This window comes from Varroa jacobsoni, unplaced genomic scaffold (genome assembly GCF_002532875.2).
Source record: "Varroa jacobsoni isolate VJ856 unplaced genomic scaffold, vjacob_1.0 scaffold_1139, whole genome shotgun sequence".
In the NCBI taxonomy this organism is placed as follows: domain Eukaryota; kingdom Metazoa; phylum Arthropoda; class Arachnida; order Mesostigmata; family Varroidae; genus Varroa; species Varroa jacobsoni.
Window position 1 is genome coordinate 65,184 of NW_019214041.1, and position 27,603 is coordinate 92,786.

The following is a 27,603-nucleotide window of genomic DNA, read 5'->3' on the forward strand; positions in this document are numbered from 1 at the left end:
CTGTCAAAATATTGGCGTGCCTAATACGGAGGGGTTTTAGCCGGTGCTTAAATAGATGAGAGAAAAAGTAGAATTTTCGAGAAACGTATGCTGTATTAATTGATCTTGAAATCTGGGGCATTTTTATGAGCATGAATGTTATGCTTTACCAACTGCCCGCTGATCTGGCTTGTTGGTAGGTGCATCTTGTTAATTAAGCAACTTTTTGCTTAGCTTTTCTTACTATAGTAATTTGAAAAAGACTTAGGGCATTGTGTATTTTAGGCATCTTCAAAACTGTCCTATAAATACATAACTTATAAAAGCTGTTTACTTGTAACGCTTTTGTGCAGAGCGTAATTTCATTTGAACCTGTGACTTAATTTTTTCTATTACTGGACACAACTTCGAGAGTAGTTAATGGATGAATTCACTCTCGTATCTTTGAACGAAGCATTAACTTCGCTCAATACCATAGTAACTGCTCGCTTAGATTGAGATAACAAACATCTTTCGTCATCGAGTTACCACCTAAACTGAAAGTCGGATAGTTTGGACGTGCTCATTGCGACCTGTTTACTGATTACTCTTAAAACACTAAACAGCCGTATTATTTGTCCAGCTAAGCACGTACATCTTATTCTGTCATCGTCCATATTGTATGACTCTACCATCTCGTGTCTTTTACCAGAGTTCCTTTCCGCAGACGCAGATTCTTTTCTTGAGTATTTCTTTAAATCCTATCGTCATTCTTTTCGCCTAGCCTTTTTTCACGTTTAATTGCGGCATTACTTTCTTTTGCCTTCATCGACCCTTCGTTCTACCCAGCTCATCCTATCGCTGTCGTCTACAACGTCTACTGCGTCCAACTGCTCCAGCTGTAGATCCGAAACCCCGAGTTTCCAATGTCCCTCGTGACCCTCTCCCTCTACCCGCAGGGCGCGGAAAACGGCGTGCCGGCGCCGGCCAGTCTGGCCCCAGGAACCCGGTGGCTCCCTGGCGCTACGGTGTTGGATTCATTGCTTCAGCTCGATCCCGCTAGCAAGTCCCGCAGGGTCGCGTACGTCCTGCGGGTTAAATCTGTGTCTCTGTGACCTCTGAAGGAGGTCTGTTCATGAGCAAACGAAATATCTAGGCGTCTCTTATTTGTACTTGCAACCGACCGTTCGACCCACCGACCGCCCGCCCGTGAGGTCTCCGGACCCCACGGGCGAGGGTCTACCTATTCACCTCGTATTTATCCTTTGTATAGTGTTATCATCGATCAGTTCGTTTGGTAGATGTAACATAGCATAAGATAGCCTTCGACAGTTGATAAATTGGCACCGATTGTTGTTTCTCTATTTAGTAGAAACAACTTTTACTAAACACCGAAAATAGGGCCGGCACCGGCAACGACCGCAATCTAGCGACGCTGTTGTCCAGCCTAGTGCAGACTTTACAGAATCTCGAAAATTTGCACATTGTTTGTTAACCTGTATTTTCGACCGGTACCCAGTGTGTTGACACTGTCACCCGGCCACACCAAATTGTGGTCAGGCGTTTAGCATGCAAAGAATCACAGTCGCTGGTGACCGACCTCATATCAATGCGTTTACGCCAAAGCAAACTACAAAGTTAATGTTACAATTAATCCTGTGCTCAGCGGCTTTTCGCTTTGTTATCGCTGCTTTGCTCATACCCGCCATGTTTCTGATTCTTTCACAGCTATGAAGCTGACTATGAAGTAATCGTTGTCAGGCGGCTGTGCCAGAAGAGACGGCAACATTCAACAAAATTACCATTGCCGTCAAGAGCATGTCTGTTGCCTTAGTCCGCAATAGGAAATCCTATCTCCGCTGCTGCCGGCGCCGCAAGTGAGGGAATCACACTGGTGGAGGACACTTCAGATGAAGCACAATCCATCGCTGAGAGGATACGCGATGGCCGCACCTACGGATAAGAGGGCAAATATCGCTGCTGCGAACGCAGTCACAAAGAAACAAATAACAACACGCTAAATAGGTGAAGCCAGTACAGCAATGAAGACAGTCCATCAATGACTGATCGTAGCTGATCTGGAAGTGCTGAAAGAAGCGTCGTCGTGCAGTGACTGTCTCTGAAAGAAACAGCTAGTTAACTAACCTATGTGTGTGTTCGTATGGCAATTGTGCGCTGATCGCCAAGTCGCTGTTGGCCTTTGTCCGTCAATCGTAGCGCCCCATTCAATCAATGTTTGTAACCGCGTAGCCATTTCTAGTTCCCTGACGTGGACCGGTGTATGTGTTTGTATGGCCGCGAATGCTCGGCATGTTCGGCAAGATATGAGAATATGAAAGATGGGAATTCGCTCGAAGCCGCTTGTGGTGACTGAACCATATGATAAGTTCGACGAAACGAGTAACTGCACTAATACATCGGAAAGAGAAAAGTCAAAAACAACGACAAACCGTACCACTCAGTAGACGGTAAGCAATTCCTTCCTAATATAGTACTTTTGAGCTAAGCACGAATCGAATGATGCGGCGGAGAACAGGGTAATGTCTCAGGGAAGCGAGGGTTCACGTTTATCAATTCGCATACTAAAGATCCGTAGCACGGAAGACCCCTTTCAAGCGTATGGTATGTTCTTCTGACTGGGATTGGCACGAGATTAATTAACAGTCTTGGGGATACGGATGAAGATCGGCTTTCAGCAAGGACCTTGATCACCGTACGACACCGTCATTGAAGTGCTTTAGTTATTTCACTGTCATTATGATGGAGACTCACTTTGTGAATCATAACTCGGTGCAGCTCAGTCAATAACAACCCGTTAAACGGGACACCCGTAGTGAATACGGCCTCGGATATGAAGCGTGATCGACCTTTACTAAATAATCATTGCAGGTAAGTACCGATACGAAACACGATGGAAAAATGACGCTGACCATTGCTCTATTGGCGTCGTTGAAATTTTACGTGACGACTGGGAAAGGCTATGCACAAAAAATGTTCATCGCTTAGGTATAGCGGTCCCGTGAGCATCTTTGTGCAAGGCAGGCTGTTGCCAATTGGATGATCTATTTTCGTTACGGATGTCACGAATAGCAAACCGGCTATAAGATTAAGCGGACGAAATTAAGTTGTTTTTTTTTTAGCTTATTTTGTGGTACTTTCAGGAAAAACGCAGAATAATTAAATGTTTTTGACTGATTTTATTTTTCAGCGTGCGGTCGTCAATGTAACTGATTGAAACAATGATTCCTTGGCGGCTTTTCATTCTGAAAATGGAAAATTTAAATAGAAATTTCTAGAGTACTTTGAACCGTTTGACAAACCTCCTAAAATCCTAGTTCGAGCTGGAATTGTTTGTTTGCCATTATGAGTATCGATTGGCAGAGAAAAGTTATTTTTGTGCCTTTAGAATTAGTTCTAAGGGTTTTCATTGACGTTAACTAGATAGATAACGTACCGCAGTAACAACCCTATGATTGCCCATATAGCTCTACGTCTGTGTTGAGCTCCTGGCGAAAGATGAATCATCATGAAGCCATTGCCTTAGAAGATTCCGGCTCCATCTGAATCAAAATTTAACAAGTAACAGTGTGTTAGCCAGTTCTCCGAGCTTACGTAGGAGAAAAAAACTGACGAATTCAATTCTAAATTGGCACATCTCGATAGCTCGGCGGACATCGTTAACCGAGGAAAAAGTGTCCCTGTGGATACGTCGCTTCCCTCACAAAAGTAGATCTTTCTTGCAATAAACTGAAGTTATAGCCAACTCGTTGTATAAAACTAAAGCATAGGCGTACCCGTTCGACTTCGATTTGCCGTGTTGGGTGTGTTGACTGAAGCCGAACTGGCAACGTTACACACCGTGAAACTCAGCGATTTTGACAGATGTGAATCTTTTTTTTTTCTTAGATGAAAACAAACACGTAGAATGTGCCCTTCGGTGAAAAGCCCCTACATCGTTTTTGCTGCCCGTTTAATACACTCACTTCCGACATGCCGTCACATATCGGAGAATCAACGGCTTCAATCATCGTTTCGTTCACTTTTGCTATTTCAGAAAATAAAGAACAGGCCATCTTGATAACATAATACTAAAATAATAAAAGGCAAAATTAATTTGGACTACTATGTGTCACAATCTATTGTATTCCCATCAATCCTATAGGATTCACGTAGTCGTGGCTCTACAGACTGACAGAAAAACATGTTTGTATTGGCCATTTTGAAGAGAACAAATATTTTTTTGCAGTTAAAAATCGTATTACTAGATCAAAGCGTATGTTATTCTAAACGATGTCCTGGTAATACTTGGCTGGTTATTCCGATGGTTTCCTGTAATCTTGGTTCTTTGACAGTTGCCAGTTGTTTCGTTTGGCGAAAGCAAGCCATTATACACAATTCATTTCCAATACTACCCAAATCAGATTAGTGTCGTACCGGGCTTTGTCACATCCTAGAGATTATAATTTTTTATATATACATTATTATATGTATACATTATTATCGTAGGTGACCCTCTTTCCATCGTCCGTGATATTTCTTTTTTAAAAAATGGCGCAATTTCCCATGGATGGAAATATGGTCATGTCACAGTTTATTCTAACCAACTTCTGTGCATGCAGAAACTGCCATGCGGTCTATCTTATATCTAAATAAAGACATCTTGACAAGTTTAGCATATCTACTACTAATAAATTTCAGCTTTCAAACAACACCGATTTAATATTATCTAAGTTACTAGCTGGAAAAACAGTTTTAATATCTTTTGAGGAACGTTACCCCGTACACGAAACGAACAAAGCATCAACTACCAAGCGAACAGGACAATATAATATGAGAAGTATATAAAAATCTTAGCCGTGCGATTAAGCCTAAGAATAACACACATATAAAACAAAGGACACGACGTTTATATCTGGAGATCTCTTTCAGCAATGAGGTTCGAACTTCCCGTTTTAGGATATTAACGAATATTAACTGTGAATGAATGAACTTGTAACGTACTTATTCATTCTGTAACACTAAAATAAGACACGGCTTATTAACACGTCGAGGCGCCCGCGTCGCTGGTCAGCATCAATACACACATGAAAATGTCCAGTCCGGTAGTTCTCTACCGCCTGCCAGATTCAACTTTACCACCTGCGACTTCACCCTAGCAGCGTAACGGAAAGGCTCTAACAAATCTAGCTATAAGCTTGATTGAGAGAAATAATCCAATTCAAGTGTACAGCGCAGTAGTGTTTGTATGAACCCTTCGTTTTTGCCAACAGAAATTCGAGCTCACAGGTCTTTTGCGATAGGACAGTTGCGAGCAAAATGGCTATCGCACCATGGTTTATAATGGATTAATAATCCACTATATGTTCCAGGCAGAATTGCATTAGCAACATGTCAGTATAGTGTAGATACGTCTTGCACCAATGTACGATCATTATCACGCGCCATAACTTTGAGAGACGTTGTGTCTCATCTCAGAGTTCCTCTTTTAGGACCAGCACGCAAGCATCAGGGGGTCCGGCTACATAAAAAGCAGCAGACAAGCAGTATACTCGCATGTGTTTCACTGGCTATATGGCGCCAAAGCCGTATTACGAGGGGCAGCCGACCATGTAAGGTCGAGTTAAGTCTCTTGTGTAACGGGAAATTCTACGATCTGGTTCCGTTGTTTGATTATGTTAACCCAATGGCTTGACTAAAGCTTCCTTTTCTATATTACATTTTTACATGATTATTGCTATCATTACTAGTAAATATAGTGCGTTATTTGTGTTTCCTGTCTTCGAATTTACATCACCTACAAATGGTTACGGTGCTGAACGTTCTCCTAGGAACAGTTTCTATCATGAAAAACATGCTTACATCGAACGAAGGTGTCTGATGTATCAAGCTTAGGTATTATAAGCAAGGAGATGCCTCTCCGACTCGGTGACGCAAAATTATTTCTACAATACCTTGAAGGGGAAAAGTTTTTGTTTCTACTTGTTACACTGCCGCGCGTAACGAAAAACGAAAGGCCAGATGATACGAATATCATCTGCAACGAGAGCACAGGCGTGAAATCTGTACTAAAAACATAGGGTTTGGTCTTTGTTTGTACATTGTGTCACATCAAGAAAGATGCTAGTAAAAAAAATTCAGCTACGTAGAAATATAATTTTGAACTTGTCAAGTTTCAATTGAGAGTATACAATATCAGCTATTACTAATGCTAAGAGTAATTCAACGACGTCTGATATAGAATCATCATAGAAAAATCTGATTTGTTTACAAGTTTCATCGACAGCAAGATTATGAGGTCAGCTGGAGCATGGGTTCCATTAATATTGAACATACTGCTCTCATTATTCTACCGTTGGTTAGCCGCAAGTTGGGGCAAATTGTCCCGAGTCTTAGATTATGTAGATATTTAACCTTTATCCCTACCTTTATCCTTATGATGACATCTGCTCTTAGCTGTAAAGCAAACAATATACGAGATATACGTGATATCATCTGTCAAGCAGATTTGCATTTACATACAAACGCTAGTTTATTAGTTAGTTTTTAAGGCCATTAAGACCAACCAAAACTACCGATCATAAGATGCTCGTAAAGTCATTTAAAACAATCGACTGGGCAATTTATGTCAGCTGTTGTTCAATATTGGCCAGTGAGCAAATAGGCAACTATAAATACTACCGGTTAGGGTACCATTATAATAGCGATGCCCAACAGATGTCGGAATTCATATTTATGTATCACCTAACGCAGACTTCATTCCATTGCGTCGAGGTCTACTCAAGAAAACCTGGCACATACATTTCTTAGACGAATCGTTATCTTGATTTGGACTTAATAAATACATCAAATCTCCAGTAGGCTAGATAAATAGCGGTAATGGCTTTTCTACTATGGGAAAATCCTCTGATACGTTTAGAAACCTTTTTAATAGTAAATAATATATTTTATTATATAATATATTATATTATATATAATAATATATTTTATTTTATTTATAAATAATAGTTTAATAGTAAGTAAAACATGTACCTGTCTGTCGTTGCTAATAAACGTAGAGAGCACTTTTCCGACGCCATGAGAAAACACTACTGATCGTAGTTTTCGTTATTGATTTACTGAAACTTTTCGTTGATTTCGGCCAAAAGTCGTTCGGTCTATTCTTAGTGGGTTATTGCATAAACAAAGCCCCACTCCGAATGTACTACGCGTACGAAACGTAATAAAGGTATAAAAAAAAAAAATAGTAAAACGGACATTTATGACAGTTTCACAAATTTAGTAATTGGTTTAAGCACAGCCAAGACTCCCAGTTCCGATCGGAACAAGTACAAATATATATATATATGTATAGAAGCACATGTGATGGTCTAAATTCAAAACCGGATATAGACATAGCTCGTTTTGTTCCGGCGGAAGAGGGGCGGGCTAACGGTCTGAAGTGCTGAACACGATTTTAGTCGCCAATATTACGTAATGGTCATCCTCTGTTCGATCTTCTCATACCAAATGTGCGACGTTCTACTCCGTACGACGCTGCGTAGTACAGCCGTTTCCAACATCTACAGCACAATAATTCGCTATTTGAACAACTATGTAAAGCCATGGCATGGAAATTATCCATAAGAAACTAGTAGTCCGTGATAATTATCTTGTTTTCTTTCTGGACAACTCAATCTTAAGCGTGAAACAAACAACGTACATTTAGAAGCCTTTTTACTACTCGACAACCCGAGAAAATGAAAATGTACACCTTAGTCATATCTGCGACATGTCTGTAATAACTATACGTTGTTTAGCCAGAGTATAACCGATGTATCTTTGTGCAAGACTATTAGGCTGGGTTCGAATTTAAAAATCTATAGAATCTATGTTGTTATAAGGTTTTGGAGAAGGAATATCCGAGTAAACTTTTACAGGTAATATTTTCGTAACAAACAGTATCAGCCCCTGGATGCGTAAGCGATATGGTTGGGACCTGAATGTCCCGTAGTACCTGAACCTCGCAGAACAGCAACTGAAATCGCTTCGATACCATGCGCGATTTTTTTAATGGCCCGCTCTCACTCTAGCGTATCTTACAGTTTCTCTGAAGTGGTACGGGAGTATTTTTACATAATAATAATAGCGGAGAAGTTATGAGGCGCACGCGATCGACCTCGTAGCATGAAGCCTTTCTTGATGTGTCCCTCCAGCGTTATGTCACTCATAAATAAACTAGCGCCAACTTTCACGAGTATATATTTCAATGCCAAGGTTAGATATAATAGAAAATTGCACGACTGGAATTGTACCAAACGTTCGTAGGTGTCGTTTGTGTTAAGTTGCGGCGCATTGGAAACAATAGCTAGCTGCTTGTCCAAGGGCTCCGAGGCTACTCTAGTTCGGTCGAAACAACACGTTGGACGCCCGTCAGAGTGAGCTGTTTTTAAAATTTTCGGCTGTCTGCCCTAAAAGGTGTTTGTTCATATTCTATGACTAACTCGGAACACGAATAAGCGAACCGGGCTGGGTTAGGGGTTGCAAGGATGTTTGCCTTACCATAAACAAGCACATAATATAAACTATCCATCTCTTTATCATCGATCTAAGTAGATAATTTCAATGAAATAATTGTTAAAATCGAATTGTTCCTAAGGTATATCTATGCACAGTATGCATACGCGGGATGAAGTAAAAGTAGGTTTAATATTTGGAAGGCAAGAAAATCTTGAAGGCATTAGGTTTCCGGGTTAGTAGAAGTGTACAGTGAACTAATGTAAATTCGCGTTTTTGTTAATCGAGAACTTTTTTTTTCTTTTCCTAGTTTACGTGTACCCAAACGGTAATATCAGTTTATCCCAGTGCTGACCTTATTTCGGCTAAACTCAGCTGAAAAAAAAAAAAAAAAATGAACCACCCGGCGCAATGGGACATCGCGAAGCTAAAAGGTAGATATAGGATGAAGTGCTCGAAAAGAGTACTACTACCCCTAGCTGAATTTTGTCTATTATAGAGTTGGCGTTCGATAGATTTAGTCGATTAAAAAAGTAGCTTTTTGAAAGATAACGTTTTTTAAAAAATATACTCTAGATCTGGATGCGATTAAATAACTGCTACAGAATACTGTACAATAACCGAAATGTATAACTGAATAATGTTCTACAAAATAGTTTTTTTGAACGTTCCTTTTGAATTAAAATAGATGCTGTCAACGTTTCTCGTATCAGAATACGACACTGTGTGTGAGGCTTGTTTTAGCTGCCGATGAGAAAAACGTTCCAGTTTTTTTATAGAGTGACCCAAAGCGGATGCGAACATAAATAAATCATTACTCCATAAAGTTCTCTATTTAGAATTATAGCACGTACATACTGTATGTTAGAGGTACATTTTGCATGAAGGGCGATGTTGAAGAGCAATCAATTTTGCTTCCTGTCACCGGCATTCGTAGTTCGTAACATAAACATCATTCGGCTGGTTCGATTGTCACTTATGTAACTACTAATGAAAGAACATGCCCATAAACAAATCGTGTTTTTAGCGAAGCCTTATCGAGGACGGCATTAAAAAATACACATCACATTTAATTAGCGATACTAATGCTGACCCAATGACCGAAGTCCTATTCTGAGTGGCTAATACGGCAAACATGACGCGGAGCGGCATCGCAACATCAGCGTCAGTAATACTGCTCTATCGAGACAGTCCGGACTAGAGTCAAGTATAAGATATGTGCGAATCAGTGCTGCTGTATTGTTGTGAGGGTGTCCGTGTTGCCTATAGCTTGAGGCCTTCTGTTGTCCGTTCAGCGTCGACTGTTTGTCGCTCTCTTTTACAGGACCTATGAGCCTAGCTGCTATATTCTCACCGTTCTAGCTTCGCCGACCCTGTACTATTCAATGGCACTACTCGGGCCATAATTGTCCTAGAGTGGTAGTATTTCGGCAAGCTACGTGATGGTCACGAGTTACTAACATTCCATGGTACAATGGTCAATTGGCCATGTAGAGACAGGCCGATTTATGAACGGTTTGCGCTGTTGGTGATCTATTCGGTACCTCTACAATTCCGACGACAAACGGAGTGGACTCCCGCCACCCGCAGTTTCCAGATACGATACTTGTAGGACCGCATTAGCTGTGACGCTGGTGGCTAGCATGGTTATGGATATGGATAATCGATGCTGACCGTAGTAATGACTAGGCCTTCATGCGGTAACTTGCTTTCGAAGTTAACGCTACGACAGATCTCTCTTTTCTCCTTTCCCTCTGAAGTTGCCTAATTTTCAGGCATCTTGGTCAGGTTGAGTGGCGTGGACCTGCCCGACGTTCTTCTTTCATCGCAACAAACTTCATTGCAGCAACTGCATACAATAACAGGATTTGTGCCGATAGTTTTGTGCACACTTTCCGAATCACTGAAGTAGTAAATTATTTCGCTTTTTGTGATAAACGCATTAAAAAAAGTTGGGCTCAAGGATACCATAGCGGCAGGATCAAGTGCCTTATGGGAAAAATGTTTCTCAATAACGGGCAGGACAATTAATGAGTAGATCTTTACTATCTATTTTCTGGGTTAATTTTTATATATCATGGTCATATAGACTTTTCATGTTTGTATCTATTGCTTGTATATAATGCATAGGTATACGATAATTGTGTGAGGGGCTGTAACGTATAGAGGTATACGTAGTTAGATACCCAGCTCGATACCAAGTGCAATTTTAACTAATAAAAAAAAATACCTGCATTTCATTTCTAAACTTAATTGTCAGTGCGTTCCAAAAAACATTGGGTCCTAATCATTTAGTTCAATTAGAGTTTTTTTTAAAGCAGTAATTACAGTATTATATCCTACAAATCGGATATAACGTAGTATTTAAATTTGTTCCTTCCACTAAACAAACAATAGACGTTTAGCCTTAAAGATGTTCGATCGTGCGAAAAAGGCGCGACTAACTAAGGAGCCCAATCGAGCTCTAACATAATAGATGTTTCACTATACTCGTTAAATAATTCAACCCGGCAGACTGTGTACTTTTATTAAGCAGATGTGATCGGAACCGATTTTGACTGTCAAAAGCTTAGGCGAGTCGAAGGCCTTCTAGGACTCCAAGACGTAGACACGATTACTACCCATTTCCTACTGTAGTAAATGATTTTATTCACCTTTCCGAGAGAACTGTCAATCACTCGATCACCGACGGTACGCCAGTGTGGGCATCGTTATATATATACATATTACGTATATATATGTATATATATATATATATATATGCCCAATCGTATCGGAGACAAACAGACAGCCATATAACAGTATGTCCATCTATTAAGACGCATGCACGACAATTAGCTACTGGCCTATCGTTAAGAGACATTATTGGGATCTAGCAACCTAAGTAAGTAGATCTCAAGGCTATAAAATCTAGGCCATTCCTGAAACCTCTAAAAACACTAGACGCTTTGGCGTAAAGCCAAAACCCAGGACTACATAAGCAACGATTAAAACTACGTAGTCGTGACGCACTAAGCTGTTTTAGGCGCGCGTGACTGACGATATTAAAATGTGGTATTTTCTGCAGAGATTTCTTATACACTTCGTTGGCGAGGAGCCCTTCTTTATAAAAAGAAAAAAAAAATAATAATAATTTCATTCATAAACATCATAAATTCAATAGTAAAAAGAAGCTAACATTTGAAAAATGTACTAGGCTTCTAAACTTAATTAGAGAGATGGGTTATGCTCTATTCTTTTATGAATTCACCTATATATCTGTAAGTAGTATCGAAATCTATATATATATAGATATATACATACTTCATTTATTTTAGAACGAGCCAATTTTATGAAGGCATGCCTTCGATACCTTTATAGATACATTTTACTTACTGTTCTACTATTACTTGTTTGGCTTCCATCCAATATCAGTCTAGTTGTCCTTCTGCTATAGCAGAAGCGAGTTCACCCAGCGATTACCTATCGAAAGTTTTTTTTTTTCTCATTTATAAGATAGTATTGTTGTTAAAAATCCGAAGATATATCGTAGATAGTTTTCCAAATAAGTTTTAGCATTTCGTTCAACTTCGAGTGAAGCCGTTGAGCAAACGTACCTCTACCATTTCTTGAGCTTCCTAAAGGGTATGGTTTTTATTACGGTCATAGTTGCAGTATCAATCGATTAGTTAAGATTAAGTGATTAGTTATACAGAATAGAAATTACATAATGGCTAGCGGCAGAATGCCAGCCAAGCGTTGACTGAGCAGGAAACTCGGTAACCGTAATCAAAGGAACTCATCGAGACGCTTCTTCAATGGAAGGTCGGAATCGTTCAATTAAATTATACTTTTAAATTAGTAAATGAACTTATCGATAAAATGATTATGAGTTGTTTTATACGAGATAACGTCACAGACTTTAGTTCTATTCGCTTATTATCGTCCACGTCATTGTATACATTTGTTCCGTTCTCAAGGACGTCTTCAGTCTGCCAGTATATATAGGTGTGTCAATGGGGATTCACTTAATAGATACTGTTTCATGCTTCAGAGAATTTGTCAACGCATTTACAGTTTCCGATAGCGACAGTAAAAGGCCATCATTTTGTTTGTTGATATGGGTCGCTGACGTGTACGTAAAATTATCTCTGATAATAGCGTATGTTCACAGCTAACACTAGTATGATCACTGTAGAGTACTCGGCAAGAGGCAAAGGCAGTTCTTGACATGGAAGAAAGCTTAGATTCCTCGATACCCCTTTGATTTACTTTGCAGTTTCAGTAAATGTCAGCCACTTCTGAATCCGGACTTCAATAGCATGGACGATCATAGTATTGCGAGCAATGACATGGACCCTACCAAGACAGAAGACAAAGAATTTAGCGAACTTGAAACGAGCTACGATGATGACGATGGCAATGATGAAGCCGGGCGCCCTGAGAGCGAACGACATAACCGAGTGCCACGTCTCTCTCGTGTCGTGACTGCTGCCGAGGGTAAGCAACTGTTCCAAGTGTCTGCAAAGCACCTCCAAGACATATTTCCGCTCGTTGGCCGATCCCTCACAATTGCCAGCTATGAAGAAATTATTTATCGTACTTAAGAGCACCTTCCTTACAGGATGGCCATAGAATGTTTTTGCAATTATGCCTCGAACGATGATTTTTACAGAAAAAGTTTTTACAGGGTTGTCGACAAGTGCAAGGCATTGTTATCGAATGAAGCCACAGTCAGAGCACTATGGTTAGAGGTAATTCTAGTTAAACACACGCCGGGTAATTTAGCCGAAGTATATTATATTGATTAAAAAAAGTATTACCTCTAGGAGGAATATATGAAAGCAGTTTTTGATTAGAAGATATAAATACGACTTAAGTTAAGAGATAACTTGTGCTCCTACACGTTTTCCCGTAAACCCTGTCACGCGCGAGGTGAATACATAGAAAAACAAATACTTTCTTTCAAAACCTCTAAATACTATACGATATGTGTGAAGAGAAAAAAGCCTGCTATTGGCGCTAGCTAACACAAGTGGTATAAGTGTTTGTGTTTTTCTAGTTGGGAATGGAGTTGGCCTCAATCAACCGAGCAATGTTCCATTTACACGCCTCTACGAACCTCCCATATCATTGGCGGAAGCATCAGAATACTTTTACATCCCGGGCGTACCGGTAATTGTTTCCTGTTGTAAACTTGAAGGAGACTCCATAGCGACGAGCATGATACAGTCACATGTGTAGGTACAACTAAATACGAATCTTAATCAAAGATATAGCCTTTTATTATTTCGCTTTACTTTTTACCAGACAAATAGTAGCTGTTATTTTTTGGAAATAGAATTTGCGCATATCTATCTTTACCCGTTAGGAGTAAGGCCTCAGCTCATTGTTAATTATTGTTGATCGATGTGATACGGGATAACCAGCTTCGTTTTGATTGGTCTGGCCTTGCTTTGTCGCAGCTACGGATACGAGCTTGTACACGGCGACTTTAAGTGGACAATTAGAAAACGCTATAAACATTTCATCGACCTCCATGCGGCCTTGAAGCTCTATCGTGCCACGATGGCCGTGCCTCTTCCTTCGCGAAGGTGCGTGACTTTCATTTGATATTACAAGCTTTGCTTCAGCTTATCTGTACAGCCTGTAAGTAAGCCCGTTGCCGCTGATTTTTGTCGGGGTCAAAATGCGTAATCTTTCCGCAGGCTGCGTTTGACCTATAATAATTGTTCACACACCTGTGGCACTACTTGGAAGCTGCTAAACGTATCCTTTACCACTTCGCCGTTTTACCTCTGTAATCTTCACGCACGTTTCTCTATGCCGGTGTTGATAGGCAGTCCGAACATAATCCATCTCGAAATTCATAGATTTATTGGAATATAAGTATGATTATTTTATCTCTGTGATTGTTATGATATATGGAAAATTGCCACTTGAAATTGGCTAGAAGTTTGCGGCCGATGTCGCCCGAGCGTGTTATTACTGCCCACATATTGTACAACAACTAAAATCTGCTTCTATGGAAAAATCTCTTTCTCGGCAGTCATCAACGCCGTCGGCGAAGTTTCGTCGAAGGAACGGCGAACAAGAGGCTTTTGCCCCGGATATCAAAGATCCCTGATACAATGCTGGCAGCAGATCAGGTATCGAAAAGGCACAAAGAGCTTGCTACATACCTCCGGGATCTTCTATCTATCCCAGCCTACAGAAATCATCCAAAGACGGTGAGTCCAGCAGGTCTTACTAAGCATATATATACACCATAGTATTTATCCCAGAATAGAATGCCATATAGAAACTGGCTAGCTTCGCTAGCCAGATCAGTAAATGTTAACATGGAGTACAATAGAGTGTATATAATTGTACATACGAGATTAGATATCAATTTAAAGGATAGCTTCCGTTCAAGTTATACTGTCGTTCAATTGTGGGACAGCTTACCTTGAATTGGTTCTCTTTATATGATAAACGTTTGTATGATACTTGCGTGTGGCTAATTTTATCAGGTGGAATTTTTGGAGATTTCGCCGTATTCTTTTCTCAAATCGACTGGGGCAAAAGGCAAGGAATCTCTAGTGTCGAAACGTGCCGGTGGTCACAAGCCACACTCGTGTCTGCTCCATTTTCACATGCTATGGTTCAGCTGCATGACCCGATGGCGAAGGAGGTGGCTAATTGCAAGGGATACTTATGTCCTGTCGCTGCATCCGGTCACAGGCGCAATACGGGTAAGTACATCAACGCACTAAATATATAGATCTGTATTTATAAACAATCCAGAAACAAATTTCCCGATATTGCCAAACGATCTTGGCGCGATAGCTATTCGAAATTTACATTACAGATCGAACCAGCGCCCCTGAACTCCATCGACAAGAATAGGCACCATGCATGAGTCTAGCATTCTTAAAGGCGTCTAGGCGTGTAGGTTCAAAAATCGAAAGAAAAATTTTAGAAAAAAATATATGTTGATTATAATTCATTTCGGTTTCTAGCTACAAACGACAATTTACAAAGCGACCTAGACGATGAACTATTTCCAAAGCGTACTTGTACTGTCTAGCTAGAACGGAGTTAGAAGCAGGTCAGAGCATCCAAACGTTGCTAGAAAAGAAATACAACGAAGGGTTCAACGTAGACTGCCTGGGCGTAGAGATGATTCCACGTTATGTGGCGGTAATGTCGGTCGAAAATTATTTATACGTTCTGCTTCGAAATTCTCTCTCTGCATTTAACTATCACGTCTATCAATCTCTTTAGGTATAGCTAGCGTTAGGTACTTTGCGGATGAACTCTGCGATAATTTATCGTCGCTCCTTTAAGGCTGTTCTACTAATGGACAAAGACTTCACTTTGGAGAGCGGTCTGTTAAGCGGATTACAAATGACCAATAGTCAGCGATCGCTCTGCATTGACGTTTGGACCAGACGAGAAAAACGTGAGTGGTCTGATCACATCCATCGAATGAAGGAGACCACAGCAAAAGGCTTCGTTGAGCGAAACGCGTTGAATAGCTTTGCACCCGTTAGGAAGCAAACGTACACGAGATGGTAAGCGTCTCGGATAGACAGTTCGTAGGAGTTAGAACGTCGCTCATTGTTCAACGCGCCTTATGTCTTCTCCTCGTTTAGAATCTGTCGAAACGCGAAACGTAATTTTATATAAATTCCGTTGTAAAGATTTCACATGGCGTGCCGGCTGAGCGTAGCTTCGCTTTTATTTTTATGACCTAATTAGGTATGTCGACGGGGCAATGTACATGAAGGCCGTCGCAAATGCCCTTGAAAATGCCGAGACGGAGATCTTCATTACGGACTGGTGGCTCACGCCGGAGATCTATCTGAAGCGACCACCAGGAGACTCTCCTTATTGGCGTTTAGACGAGATACTCAAAAGAAAAGCTGTACGTAAGCCCCGAAAATCTGACAATATATCTAGGAGAAATTATTGTTGTATAATAAAAATAAAATTCAAAAGTTCGCCAAGCAAAGGCAACTATAGGACAAAATAGCGCTTTTCTCACAAAAAAAAAACTCTAGGCCTACTTGTTTCTTTTTGTTCGACAATTTGTCAGTATTTTTCGGAAAATTCCAAAAGTTGGGCAAAAGAAACAACCATAAACGCATTTAGGTTTTCCTTTGCAAGGCCCTAGGGCCAGTTCAATATCAACCGTTCCTGTTGCTATCGCAGAAATCACAAAGGCGAAATTTTCCAAATTAGGCCCAGAAAAAAAATAGTTCAAGTACTCTAGCAGACGTACACACAGCAACAGAATTGACTAGTCTATCATTTATATATGTCACCCATCACTATTAATAAATACTAAATATACGATAAACCGAAACATGTAGCTTTGAGAACGTCTTGATGAACTTAATTTTCTACTCAGTAATATGAATACAAGCTTTCATTGATAGTTATGATTATTTTGCAGGAGTCAGGAGTACACGTTTTTATCATGCTGTACAAGGAGGTGAAGTCTGCGCTTAACATCAACTCCTTCTACTCAAAGCGGAAAATTACAGGACTGCACAAAAACATTCGCGTTTTCAGGCATCCGGATCATATGAAGGAAGGTACGTAAATTTTATGCTTTGCCACATTTTTCTTAACAAACAGTCATGAAAATATCAATACTGTGGTTTTTCCATGCTGCCTGAGACATGTTAGATGCTTGCTATGCACGAAGGGTGCACGAATTAAACTGTTCCTAGTTAACCACTGTATGTTCCGCGTATGTAAATCGATCGAATAATTTTTATTTGAGTGTGAACTCGAACATTAAATAGTAGGGTTAAGTTAAACATCATACTTTCTTTTGTTCTATCTGCATGGCGCACTCGAAGCAATTTACCCGCTAAAAAAACTCGACTTTGTAGGTGTTTTACTGTGGGCGCATCATGAGAAGTTAGTAATCGTCGATCAAAAGTTCGCCTTTTTTGGTGGGATTGACCTCTGCTACGGTCGATGGGATGATGCTCTTCACAGACTGACTGATACAGCACCAACTGAAACTTTTAAGATCACCAGGACACTTCCAGAAACACGTTCTCAGTCGAGTGAAGATCAAGGCAATGTAAAGCATTCAGCAGTGAATGATGGTTCGTACTTACTTACAATCGAACTTAATCGTGTATTCGATAGCCGGTTTAGGCGTTCGATTCATTATTGAAGATTACTTATAAATCAATTGAAAACTTTGACCATCTTTGGCAGAACCGCCTCCTTGTTACGAAGATCAAATCGACGAGCCTTCTTTATTCTCCACTGCAGTCACAAATAGATCTCTGCAGAAACGGCAAAGTGATCAGACTGCTAAGTATGACAACACTCAGATAAGACCGTCAATTTACTTTGACCAAGAAACATGGAAAATTATCAATCCGGACGCAGGAGACCATCTGACAAATGGAAGAATGAAGTTACTTCAAGCCAAACGTCGACTAAGCGCTTTAATTGTAAGTTGTCAGTAGTAAATCGTATTTGATTTCGATGCCTTTACATCAATATTAAGTTCAAAGACTGCCAAGTCGCTACAGCGTCTGCTCGCGCAGTGTGGTATAGTCCTTGGAAGTTTTCTTCAACTTGCGTAATTACGTCGCGTCCGCGAAACGTTATGCTCTTGATGCAGTGACTAAAACAGCACATGTGGGCGTACAGAAAATGTGTTTGTATTTCTTCTGCAGGTGTTTCAAAATGTCCGCCGAGAAACTTACCGACGATCGTTAGGTGACCTGGTTGACTGTGTCAGTCATACGAACACTGAATTCATGTAGGTGTAATCTTTAGCACGCTACGGCTTTAGCCGACTCTTCAGTCGGGTAAAGCCGTAGCGTCTGAACAGAAACACATAGCTTATATATGTAAGCCCCCAAATGATGTGGAATATTGGTAAACGGAGCTGCCAAAGAAAAATCAAAGTATATCTAACTATAAAGATTCTCATATGTGACAGAGGTAGCCTTACATTATTTACCTGATTTTTTCGGATAAAGGCTAATTTAGCTACTTTAAACATCAGCTATATAATGTTTGACTTCAATAAACCCGCATGCACCGTTAAAATGACGCTAAAATATAATTTTTTATTTAAATGTAAATTCCTTGTTGCAGACCGGACGAAGAGAAGCTCGCATCGTTCGTTAACGAAGACGCTCGCTTTTGGCTAGGAAAAGACTATACAAATTTCATATTTAAGGACGTTACTAATATGCATCAGCCGTTTGCTGGTGAGCGAAAAATGACATCTTGAAAGAATTTAATTTGGTTTGCAACGGCTGAAACATTTTCTCACTAGAACTTCCGCCATGGGCCTAGCACCTGAAACGCGATATGGGTCATTTACAATAACCTATATGATTCATGAGAAGTGCCGGACAGAGAGGAGAAATATCCTAAACGTAAAACCCCTATGTGCACAATAATGGCCATAGTGCACGAACGTGCTTCCCATAATCCTATTGAATCAGAAATAGACTAGGGCTGAGGACATCTATTCGGGATGATAATAACTACTGTCTTTTGCCTTCTAAAGAAAAAGACCTCATGACCTCTCATGTGGAAGCGGTACGCTCAAATTTTGATACGATTTCTCTCATTTAGAGCATATCGATCGTACGCGGACTCCTCGAATGCCCTGGCATGATATTGGGGGCCTCGTCATTGGAAGAGCTGCCCGTGATTTAGCCCGTCACTTCATTCAACGGTGGAACTTCGTCAAAAACAATAAGGCGAAACGCAACGATTTCTACCCATGGCTTTTACCAATGAGCTATGATGTCGCTGAGGAGTTCGACGTAAGCTACCCATGGACCGAATATTAAATTATGCATATTTATATGGAAACATACTGGATCGTATTTTTGGACATAGATGACATTCTTACCGTCTTTTTTTAAGCAATTTTACGCAATACAAAGTAATCAACAATCAGTTTAATTTCCGGTAGAAGTTTCCTGTCAAGGTTCAAGTGTATGAAAATCAACGTTCCTTAAGTTCAAGTTAAGGTGAAATAAAGTGATGGCAATAATCGCCTCAGGTTTAATGGAACTTGTTTTTGCTCTAATATGACTCATTTTGCCAGGTGGGCAAGTGCGAAGAGTGGTTTGGAAAACTTTATCGCTGTGAAGTGCAAGCGCTAAGGTCTGCGAGCAGCTGGTCCGTGGGTATCCGCGAGCGTGAGCACTCGATTGAGGATGCTTATGTCGAGCTAATCAAAAATGCCAAGTATTACATTTACATCGAAAACCAGTTCTTCATTTCGATGAAACCAGGAGGTATGGTGTACAATCGAGTCGCTGATACCTTGTATGAGCGAATACTCAAAGCATACTGGTGAGTTAGGAGCATAGCCCATTGAGAAAAACGTTTCATGTGACATAACGTATAGTTCTTTGCTATTACGTACTTGACGTGTTAATAATACGGGATCTATCTATTGCGCGAAACAATTAATGATGCATGTGTATATGACGTAAATTAGATAATTATGTGAATAAGAGGTATCTTTCTACCTGTCGCTAACTGTAATCATACTATTATTATTGTGCTTCGTGAAGTGTGACACTTTTTTTTTTTTGCCGAGGACCTGACAATTGTTTGAGAGATCTACAGTTCCGAAAATAAACCAAACGTTTTTTCGACAGCGCTAATGAAAAATTTCGTGTCTATATCGTTCTGCCACTCCTGCCGGCTTTCGAAGGGGAAGTGGGTACCCCCAGCGGAGCATCCATTCAAGCGATTACACATTGGAACTATGCCTCGTTGTGTCGAGGACCCAACTCACTACTCGCTAGACTAGAGCAGAAAAGTAGGTTCATCATGGTTTCTGTGCAGTACTTCCAGTAATCAGGTAATCCTGCCTTAGACATTCAAATAGGCAAAATCAAACAATTAATGGTAACTTTAAGTTCTATAATATTCCAATAGATAACGAATAATATTTCGATGAGAACAGCTGCAAAGGTTACATAGTATTTTTAATACATGAGTGGTCTGGCTACCATTTTTAGTGGAAAATCCTCGAGATTACGTGGCATTTTTCGGTCTACGAAAACATGATATTCTCAATGGAATTCCCGTAACCGAACTCGTTTACGTCCATTCAAAGCTAATGATCGTCGACGATAGTCAGGTACGCTTGAAATTTACCAAAAGCCATTTATTATCCACCTAATTCATAGGAATTTTTATCTTATTTGAGTTTGGCATGTTTGCTCTTATTATTATTATTATTATTAAACTGATGACGCTCTTACTAGTAAAGGGAAGATTTTCATCGATATATCACCGAAAAATAGATCGTCACCGGGCTTTGGGTCTTTAACTGGTCGTCAATTAGCTGTGCAATAAATCAATGGTAACAATCTCTAGGTGATTATGGGTTCGGCTAATATAAATGATCGTTCGTTACTGGGCACTCGCGACTCAGAGATAGCTGCCCTTCTTCGAGATCAACACTTCTATTCAGCATCGTTTGATGGCCAACCAGTGAAGGTCGGAGCGTACGCCACGTCCCTGCGTCAATGGATTTTTCGTGAACACCTTGGCGGCTTTACTAAAGTCGATGACCCGGTATCGGACGACTTCTTCAATAATACCTGGAAGCGAATCGCGAAAAATAATACGCGGATATTCGAGCACGTGTTTCGTCCGCTACCCACAGACAGTGTCGCGACATTTGCCGAGCTTAGGAACTATGTGAACCAGCCCTCCCTTGTTAAAAAGGTGTCGCAGTTTTCGTTAACTATTACAGCCAGAAGTGTAGTAAAGCAAAGCATACCTCTGAAGGACCTCATCTAGATAGGACCAAACGCAAATCCACGTTTGCGCTCCGACGCACGACGTTTCATAGGAATTGTACTCCCTTTCTAGTTCGCATGTTATGGTGGAATCTACACCGATATGGCAGGGATTTTGTAGTAAATGATATGTTCGATAACATTTCCGCATCTCTGTCTTGCAGGACCCAAAAGCGGCAATCGAAGAGCTCAAAAAAATCGTGGGACACCTTGTTGAACTACCAGAAAAGTTCTTAGTGAACCAGTCACTCACACCTGCCCCCGGAACCAAGGAGCATCTTCTGCCCATGGCGCTGTGGACGTAGCTGATAGAATTTGCCCAGTCTCGCTTCGGCTCCCTGCTCCGGAGAAGCAGACCCCCTCTCGGAGGAGCACCGACATATTCGCATTAAAACTTTTTGATTGGACCGCATCATCGGAGCCGTCCCAATGCGTACCGTTTATCGACCACCGGGCTGGTTCTCGTATCGTTCTACAGTCAACACATATATGTATCATCACACCTTTCTTCCGTACTACGCCACGAGACACAAGTTGCAATTGCAAATGTTAAAAACAAGATGGTGTCGTATGTGAATGTAAGATAGATACAGGGTTTACCTGTGCTCACGACCCGCAAAGATCCCGTTTGATACCATAGCGCCGCTTTGATAATACAATTGATCCACAGATATCTATTTGTTCGTAACCGGTGTGCATTCGTCTGTCTAGAAATGTCGCGATCATTACTATATATTATATAAGAAGAGAACGTAGTAATAGAATAGTTAGACAAACGTACTGTTTCAGTGGTTTAGCTGTGGAAATTAGGTTAATTAGCTGCAATTAATTATTGCCGGAAAATTCTCATTCGAAATTCTATCAACTTGATGTATAACACTTCTCCCATTGCCATGAACGTTCCATATTTATAAACTTTATCTATTTGATAACTTGTTATAGCAACGTTATTATTATTATACACAGGCCTATTTTCGGATCCGCAAAAAACGCGGGTAGACAGTGGCTGAAATTATCTTTCGAGTTTTGCATGCGAGACCGCTGTCAAGCATTTCATCTAATCCCAATATAAATTAAGTGCGCTTACGTTGAGATTTTAACCGTTACGTGTCCTTCAAAGAAAAAAATGTTTCAACGATTTATATGAATTTTGTAACTTGTTTTTTTAGAAGTTTATTATATATTTTTTTACAATATTATATATACATATATATACACGTCTATGGCAACAAATCTTTAGATTAGTGAGCTGCCGCAGGGTACTGTAGGCTGTAGACCGCATAGTGGTGATCACTTCGACTGGTCTGGATGGCTTAGATAATATGACATCTTTAATGAAACATAGCGTAGAAACAACAGTCGTGCGGTTACGTCGATTTGAACGGCTCAATGGCTACAGTGGGATTCTATTGCTGCCGTCAAAAATTATCTGGTTAAATTAAAAATCGGACGGTTTTATCGTACTCAATTGATGCCTACACCAGCTATATATAGCGCACCGTTTATCAGAGAAAAAACGACAAGTTAAGCAGCGTATTCGAGTCGGGACAGCGTCGTCTTTTCTTCATTTGGCCTACTTCGGGCGTCGGGAGCAATTAGAAAAAAAAAAAACAATAAAGTGAGCCTAAACGCTAGGCTGTCGTTCAAGTTCCTTTCGTCATTTCTCTGTATTCTTATTCGATAAAATTTTATCGAAAAGCTCAAAAATCCAATTGATCAAGATCAGATGGGGGTGAGTTAATGTTACACACCAACTCGGCTGGAATCGAAGCGTTGGTCTATTTATTGACTATGACCGTAATTCGGTCGTGTGTACCTAATACTGTTTTTACGCTGGTCACCTGTCTATAGAAAAGTGTTGCCGCGTCATCACGATGCTTACTGTGCAGGTGCACAGAGTCATGTACAGAAACGTACCCATACAATTACTCGAAAACAAATGGCATTACCTTTAAGGGCCTTAGGCTGAAATAGTTGAATCCCACCGTATCACAACAGTGGACATCTCAACTTGGCATCCGGCTTCCTTTTGATGCACGACGACAACAACAGCAACAAGGACAACAATTGCATATACCGATGACAACTGTGAATAGGAAAACTAATATATATATAGACTATATATGTATATACGCAAAATACAGGATCGCTGTCATGTTGTATCAATCGGTTAACGAGTCATCTGGGTTTCTAGGACTAGTATGCAGTGATTATAACACATGGACGGAGGGGGGTAGAGGTTATCACCAATCTATGTATTATATAATGATGCAAAGGGAACTTGTGGAAATTTTAATATACTAGATTACAATATTGATAACACATATTTTTTTTTAATCCTTAAGTCGGCGACCGTTTACATTGTTCGTTGCGAACCATATGGTCCATTTTAAGTGACATAATAGTAAAAAGCGTGTACGAGCCATTCGTGTTCTAAATAAATAAAAGCTCTATAATTATGAAACAGTAACAATTTCAATTTACGGAAAATGGACAGACAGTGACTTATACTTGAAGCATTTACCCAGTCCAAACTAGGCTTGTGAAATAATTGTATTAACGTAACTAGTTCCTGGCCTATTTCAGTCATGAGGCACACTATCTGGCATAAAGAAACGTTGCGATAGTTAGTATTTTCCCGAAACCTTAAGCTTTCACACCTTTAGTCGAAGGTACATTTCACTGACGATGCCTCATAACTTAGCGAATGAAGTCCAACAATTTTTCTCCTTTTCGTTTTTTAACCGAAACCATACCAGAAACGTTTCAGGAGTATCTACTGCTCTTCGACGTATTAGTTTTAATTGTTCCACTGACGTAAACCTGTCTTCGTGCGTCTAGGTGTTATCATGTGCGTTTTAGAATCATAGAAATCGTAGTTCGGTAGCTTCAATTGATTATCTTACTATTATATTTCTATGTTCAGGGAACATTAGCTACCTTTCAATCTTCGTTTATGTGTTCGATTCCTTAGTATAATTGTGTACTGGAAATAGAACTTACGAATTTGTCTCCTTTTCTATTGAGCATGGAATACCTGTTAGGGACACTACTCTGTTACGCGGCACAGGAAACTCTGCATGACCGTCCGTCTCCGCGTTTTTCGTTTGTGGATAGTTATCGTTGCTTGGCCAACACGTCGACTGACGACATCACCAACGCCACCCACATTCTAGTTGCTCCTAACCTATTTACGTATTACCCAAATCTACCTATTTTACCACGTCTCCCGGGATCACCTGCCCTACACGCCAGCAGGGGTTCCTTCCCCTGTTGCCGCCTCATTCAATCGTTTGTTTTCAGGTTGCCAGAACCCCTCCATTCGCCTTTTCCTGCGTCCTCTACAGACTCTTGACCTCCGTGTTCTCCTCTTCATCCTAGGCGTTTCGGTCGTTGTTTGTCGCTTTGTTCATGCGATGGTCCGCTAATGTACGACGCATGTGATCCTGACCTACGGATTCGGTCCGGGATAGCCTGGCATTATCAACGTTGTCTGATTGGCTGAAGATAATGCGTATTTTGGCGAACCAATCCTGATAGCTACGCTAGCGATTCGCACGCTGTAACAGCAGGAGGGGATGCGATGTATGACGAATGATGACAGCGGGCGGAACCAGCGGCCGACGGACGCTTGGAACGGAGAATAACCGGCCTCAGTGGAATGGTCGGTTTGCTTGACGCTGCTGTTCTGTTGTAAGCACGTATCCAACGCAGAGAGCAATTATCTTTTATGACATGATGTCCTGCGAGCCTAGATTCCTGCTTCCTTCTCGACTGTTCCTTTTCTCTTACCTGTACTGATAGCAAGGAATATCGAGGCCCGACAAGGGCCCTGCAACCTGCACAAGCTGCTTCGAAAATGCCAACATTTCATCTACAGCCGCGTCACAATTAGCAAGCGTCGTCTACCCACTATCTTTTTAGCCTTCCTTCCTCACTCCTAGCTGGGTACCGGCTCATTGTCTGTTGCATTAGCCTGCTTAGCGGTAACCTTCAGCAACGGCAACGTTAGCCAATACCGCTAGCCTACAGTGACATGGGCTTATTTGCCTGCCACAGCGGCATATGACGAGCGATCTATAGGAATCTGATAAATATGAAGCCGAGGATGAGCGATGGAAACGACAGATTGCGGACAAGTCGCCAAAAAGAAAGCTTGTTCGTGAACTGTTCGTCACGCCGGGTAGCGTTGGGTTGAAATGGAAAATTGGACGGCGCGAACTCAACGTGCCACATTTAATGAAAGGGCTAAAAGCAATAGAGCTGCTGGCGACCCGTCGTTGAGCTAAGTTAAAAAAAAACTTGACAATGTTTTGTTGGCTGTAGCTATAGTCGCTCTCGCTGTTGTTACCACCGACAGCAGCGGCTGTCGCCTACCTGTTGCCAATGGCTACAATAGCCCCTTATGACTGAGGCGGCTTATCAGTTGCAGGAAATTTGGCCGGTCGAGTTTTCGGCTGCCGTTCGCCTACTCGAGCGTTGTAGATATGGAGAGATGTAGGCGGTGTTGGTGCATTTGTGGCTCACTAGGACCTAATCCCATGATAATAGTGACGGCGTCACAGACTAGCAAACTAGACAGGACCGGTTCTGTCTTTAACAAGAGAAAGGCCGCTTAAGCTTTCTTTAACCGTTCTTCTTAATAACGTAAACAGCAGAAGGCAAAAGAAAACGGTTACGATAGTATTTCGCAGAGAAAAACAGCACATAATTAATGAACATGGAATAAGCAGCTGGATAATTATTTAGCTGCTGTTTAGAAATAGCCTATTACTGCCTTTAGATATATAGGCTATATATATTTTATATACAAGTAAAATATTTTTAGTGAAGACACAAATAGATTTCCATATCTTACTTGACCAAACCGTTGTCGGAATGAAGCATACGCTCGCTCGGAAGAAAACAATTTGACATTGTAACAAATGGGTCTACACTGAGTATGTAGATAACGTAACCTAACGTCTGCTATTTACGATACAAAGAGGAATTCTTTGTTGACATGGGCAGAGAAATTTAATTCCCTATGTCTGAGCAGTTCAACCTAGAACATGCCATTTTTAATCAAACTTAACATTACAATAGAGTGTTTAATAGTGAAAGGTGTCATAGAACCGTCTCATTGCGTACCACAGGCACTGAGCCTAATATAAAGCTATAGGTTTTAGCCCTCTCAAAAGCATCGAATTATCAGTCGTCTTCTCTAGCTCTTTACACACGTTACTTCATCGGTTATATTGTAAAAAAGTTTGCATGCCTTTGACATAATTAATTAATTAAATTCAGCCTATATCGTACAAGGACGTCTACTTAGTTAATGTGGAAACATCACTATAATCACCCCACAACATCTAAAAGCACTACCTATACAAAATAAACGGCTTAAGCAAAGTACTCAGATAGTACTTGTTGCACCTTCTGCTTTTGCCTGTGGTGCAATCAGAATTTCCGCTCCCTGTCAGATGTTTCATTTAAGCCTCATTATCTCGCTTGTTCGTCTTTCATCAAAAGACAAAATAAGGCAACTGGACCGACAGATCGAAAAAACATACTAAAAAAAAGGCCTAAGCAAAAAACGCGGCGAAATAAATCTGAAAGAGTGATGTAGATCCAAATGCTGCCCGTCGTCTCACGGTCCAACCAGCCCCATCTGTCATCTTTACCGACCAGCCGTCTAACGGCATCGAACAGTTTGAAGCATGGTGTTATAAAACAACCGGCAAAACTCGACCAGAAAGTATCTAGCATCACCGTATCGGCCACTACACAGTTTGTTTCAGCCAACTTTGCTTTGGCGTTTGGTCGGGATTCGAACCCAGCCAACCGCCTTGCTGATAGATAACAACAACGATAACGACATCAACGGGAGGATCACAGCGAGAATGAAATGGCGGCGGGTTTTCTGTTCCGTCCGACGCTTCCCTCTGAGGATGAAAGAAGCAAGAACGTGAGTGACGCTACCGCACGAGACGAAATTGTCAGTAACTGCTAAGCTGCCTCCTCCTCAAAGGAAACGGGCGCTAGATCGTCTTCTGTGTCGCCCTAGCCGACGCTTATGGCCACGTCAACCTCTTTCGCGCTCACTACACCCAAGTGGAATCCAGAAATTTGAAGGGCCGTCGACACAAAGCAGATAGGACCTCTTTGCGGTCGGAAGGTGCAAACCCGCACTTGCTAAGGCGGAATCATTATCGTTGAGTATCACTTAATAGGCTTACCTAGACATAGCGTCTCTTGGACTCATATATTTTTGCGGTAAGGAAATATTTGTTTAGTGGGACAATATTCCTTGTCCTGGTATAGATGGTGCGCAACAAACTTGTGAGAAGTTACTTCGTCTCCTTTTATAACACATAAGGGTTTGGCC

General features: G+C 40.9%; 1 protein-coding gene across 4 annotated transcripts; it reads left to right on the forward strand.

The window, feature by feature from the left end:
- Positions 1-1,119: 1,119 nt before the first annotated feature.
- Pld (Phospholipase D) lies at positions 1,120-23,700 on the forward strand. Of its 4 annotated transcripts, none has more exons than XM_022844916.2 (19): positions 1,120-2,847; positions 12,710-12,930; positions 13,493-13,670; positions 13,896-14,024; positions 14,480-14,660; positions 14,943-15,164; positions 15,760-15,986; positions 16,174-16,339; positions 16,871-17,012; positions 17,316-17,537; positions 17,653-17,894; positions 18,123-18,208; positions 18,550-18,665; positions 19,039-19,232; positions 19,520-19,770; positions 20,082-20,245; positions 20,448-20,569; positions 20,809-21,162; positions 21,401-23,700. In XM_022844916.2, the coding sequence occupies exons 1-19, from the start codon at positions 2,810-2,812 to the stop codon at positions 21,539-21,541; spliced, it is 3,396 nt and encodes a 1,131-aa protein (XP_022700651.1). In that variant the 5' UTR covers positions 1,120-2,809; the 3' UTR covers positions 21,542-23,700. The 4 variants fall into 4 exon arrangements, with proteins under 4 accessions (XP_022700651.1, XP_086827296.1, XP_086827295.1 ...); XM_022844918.2 differs by lacking the exon at positions 1,120-2,847 and adding an exon at positions 12,092-12,565; XM_086971169.1 differs by lacking the exons at positions 1,120-2,847; positions 20,809-21,162 and adding an exon at positions 12,077-12,565.
- Positions 23,701-27,603: the final 3,903 nt, after the last annotated feature.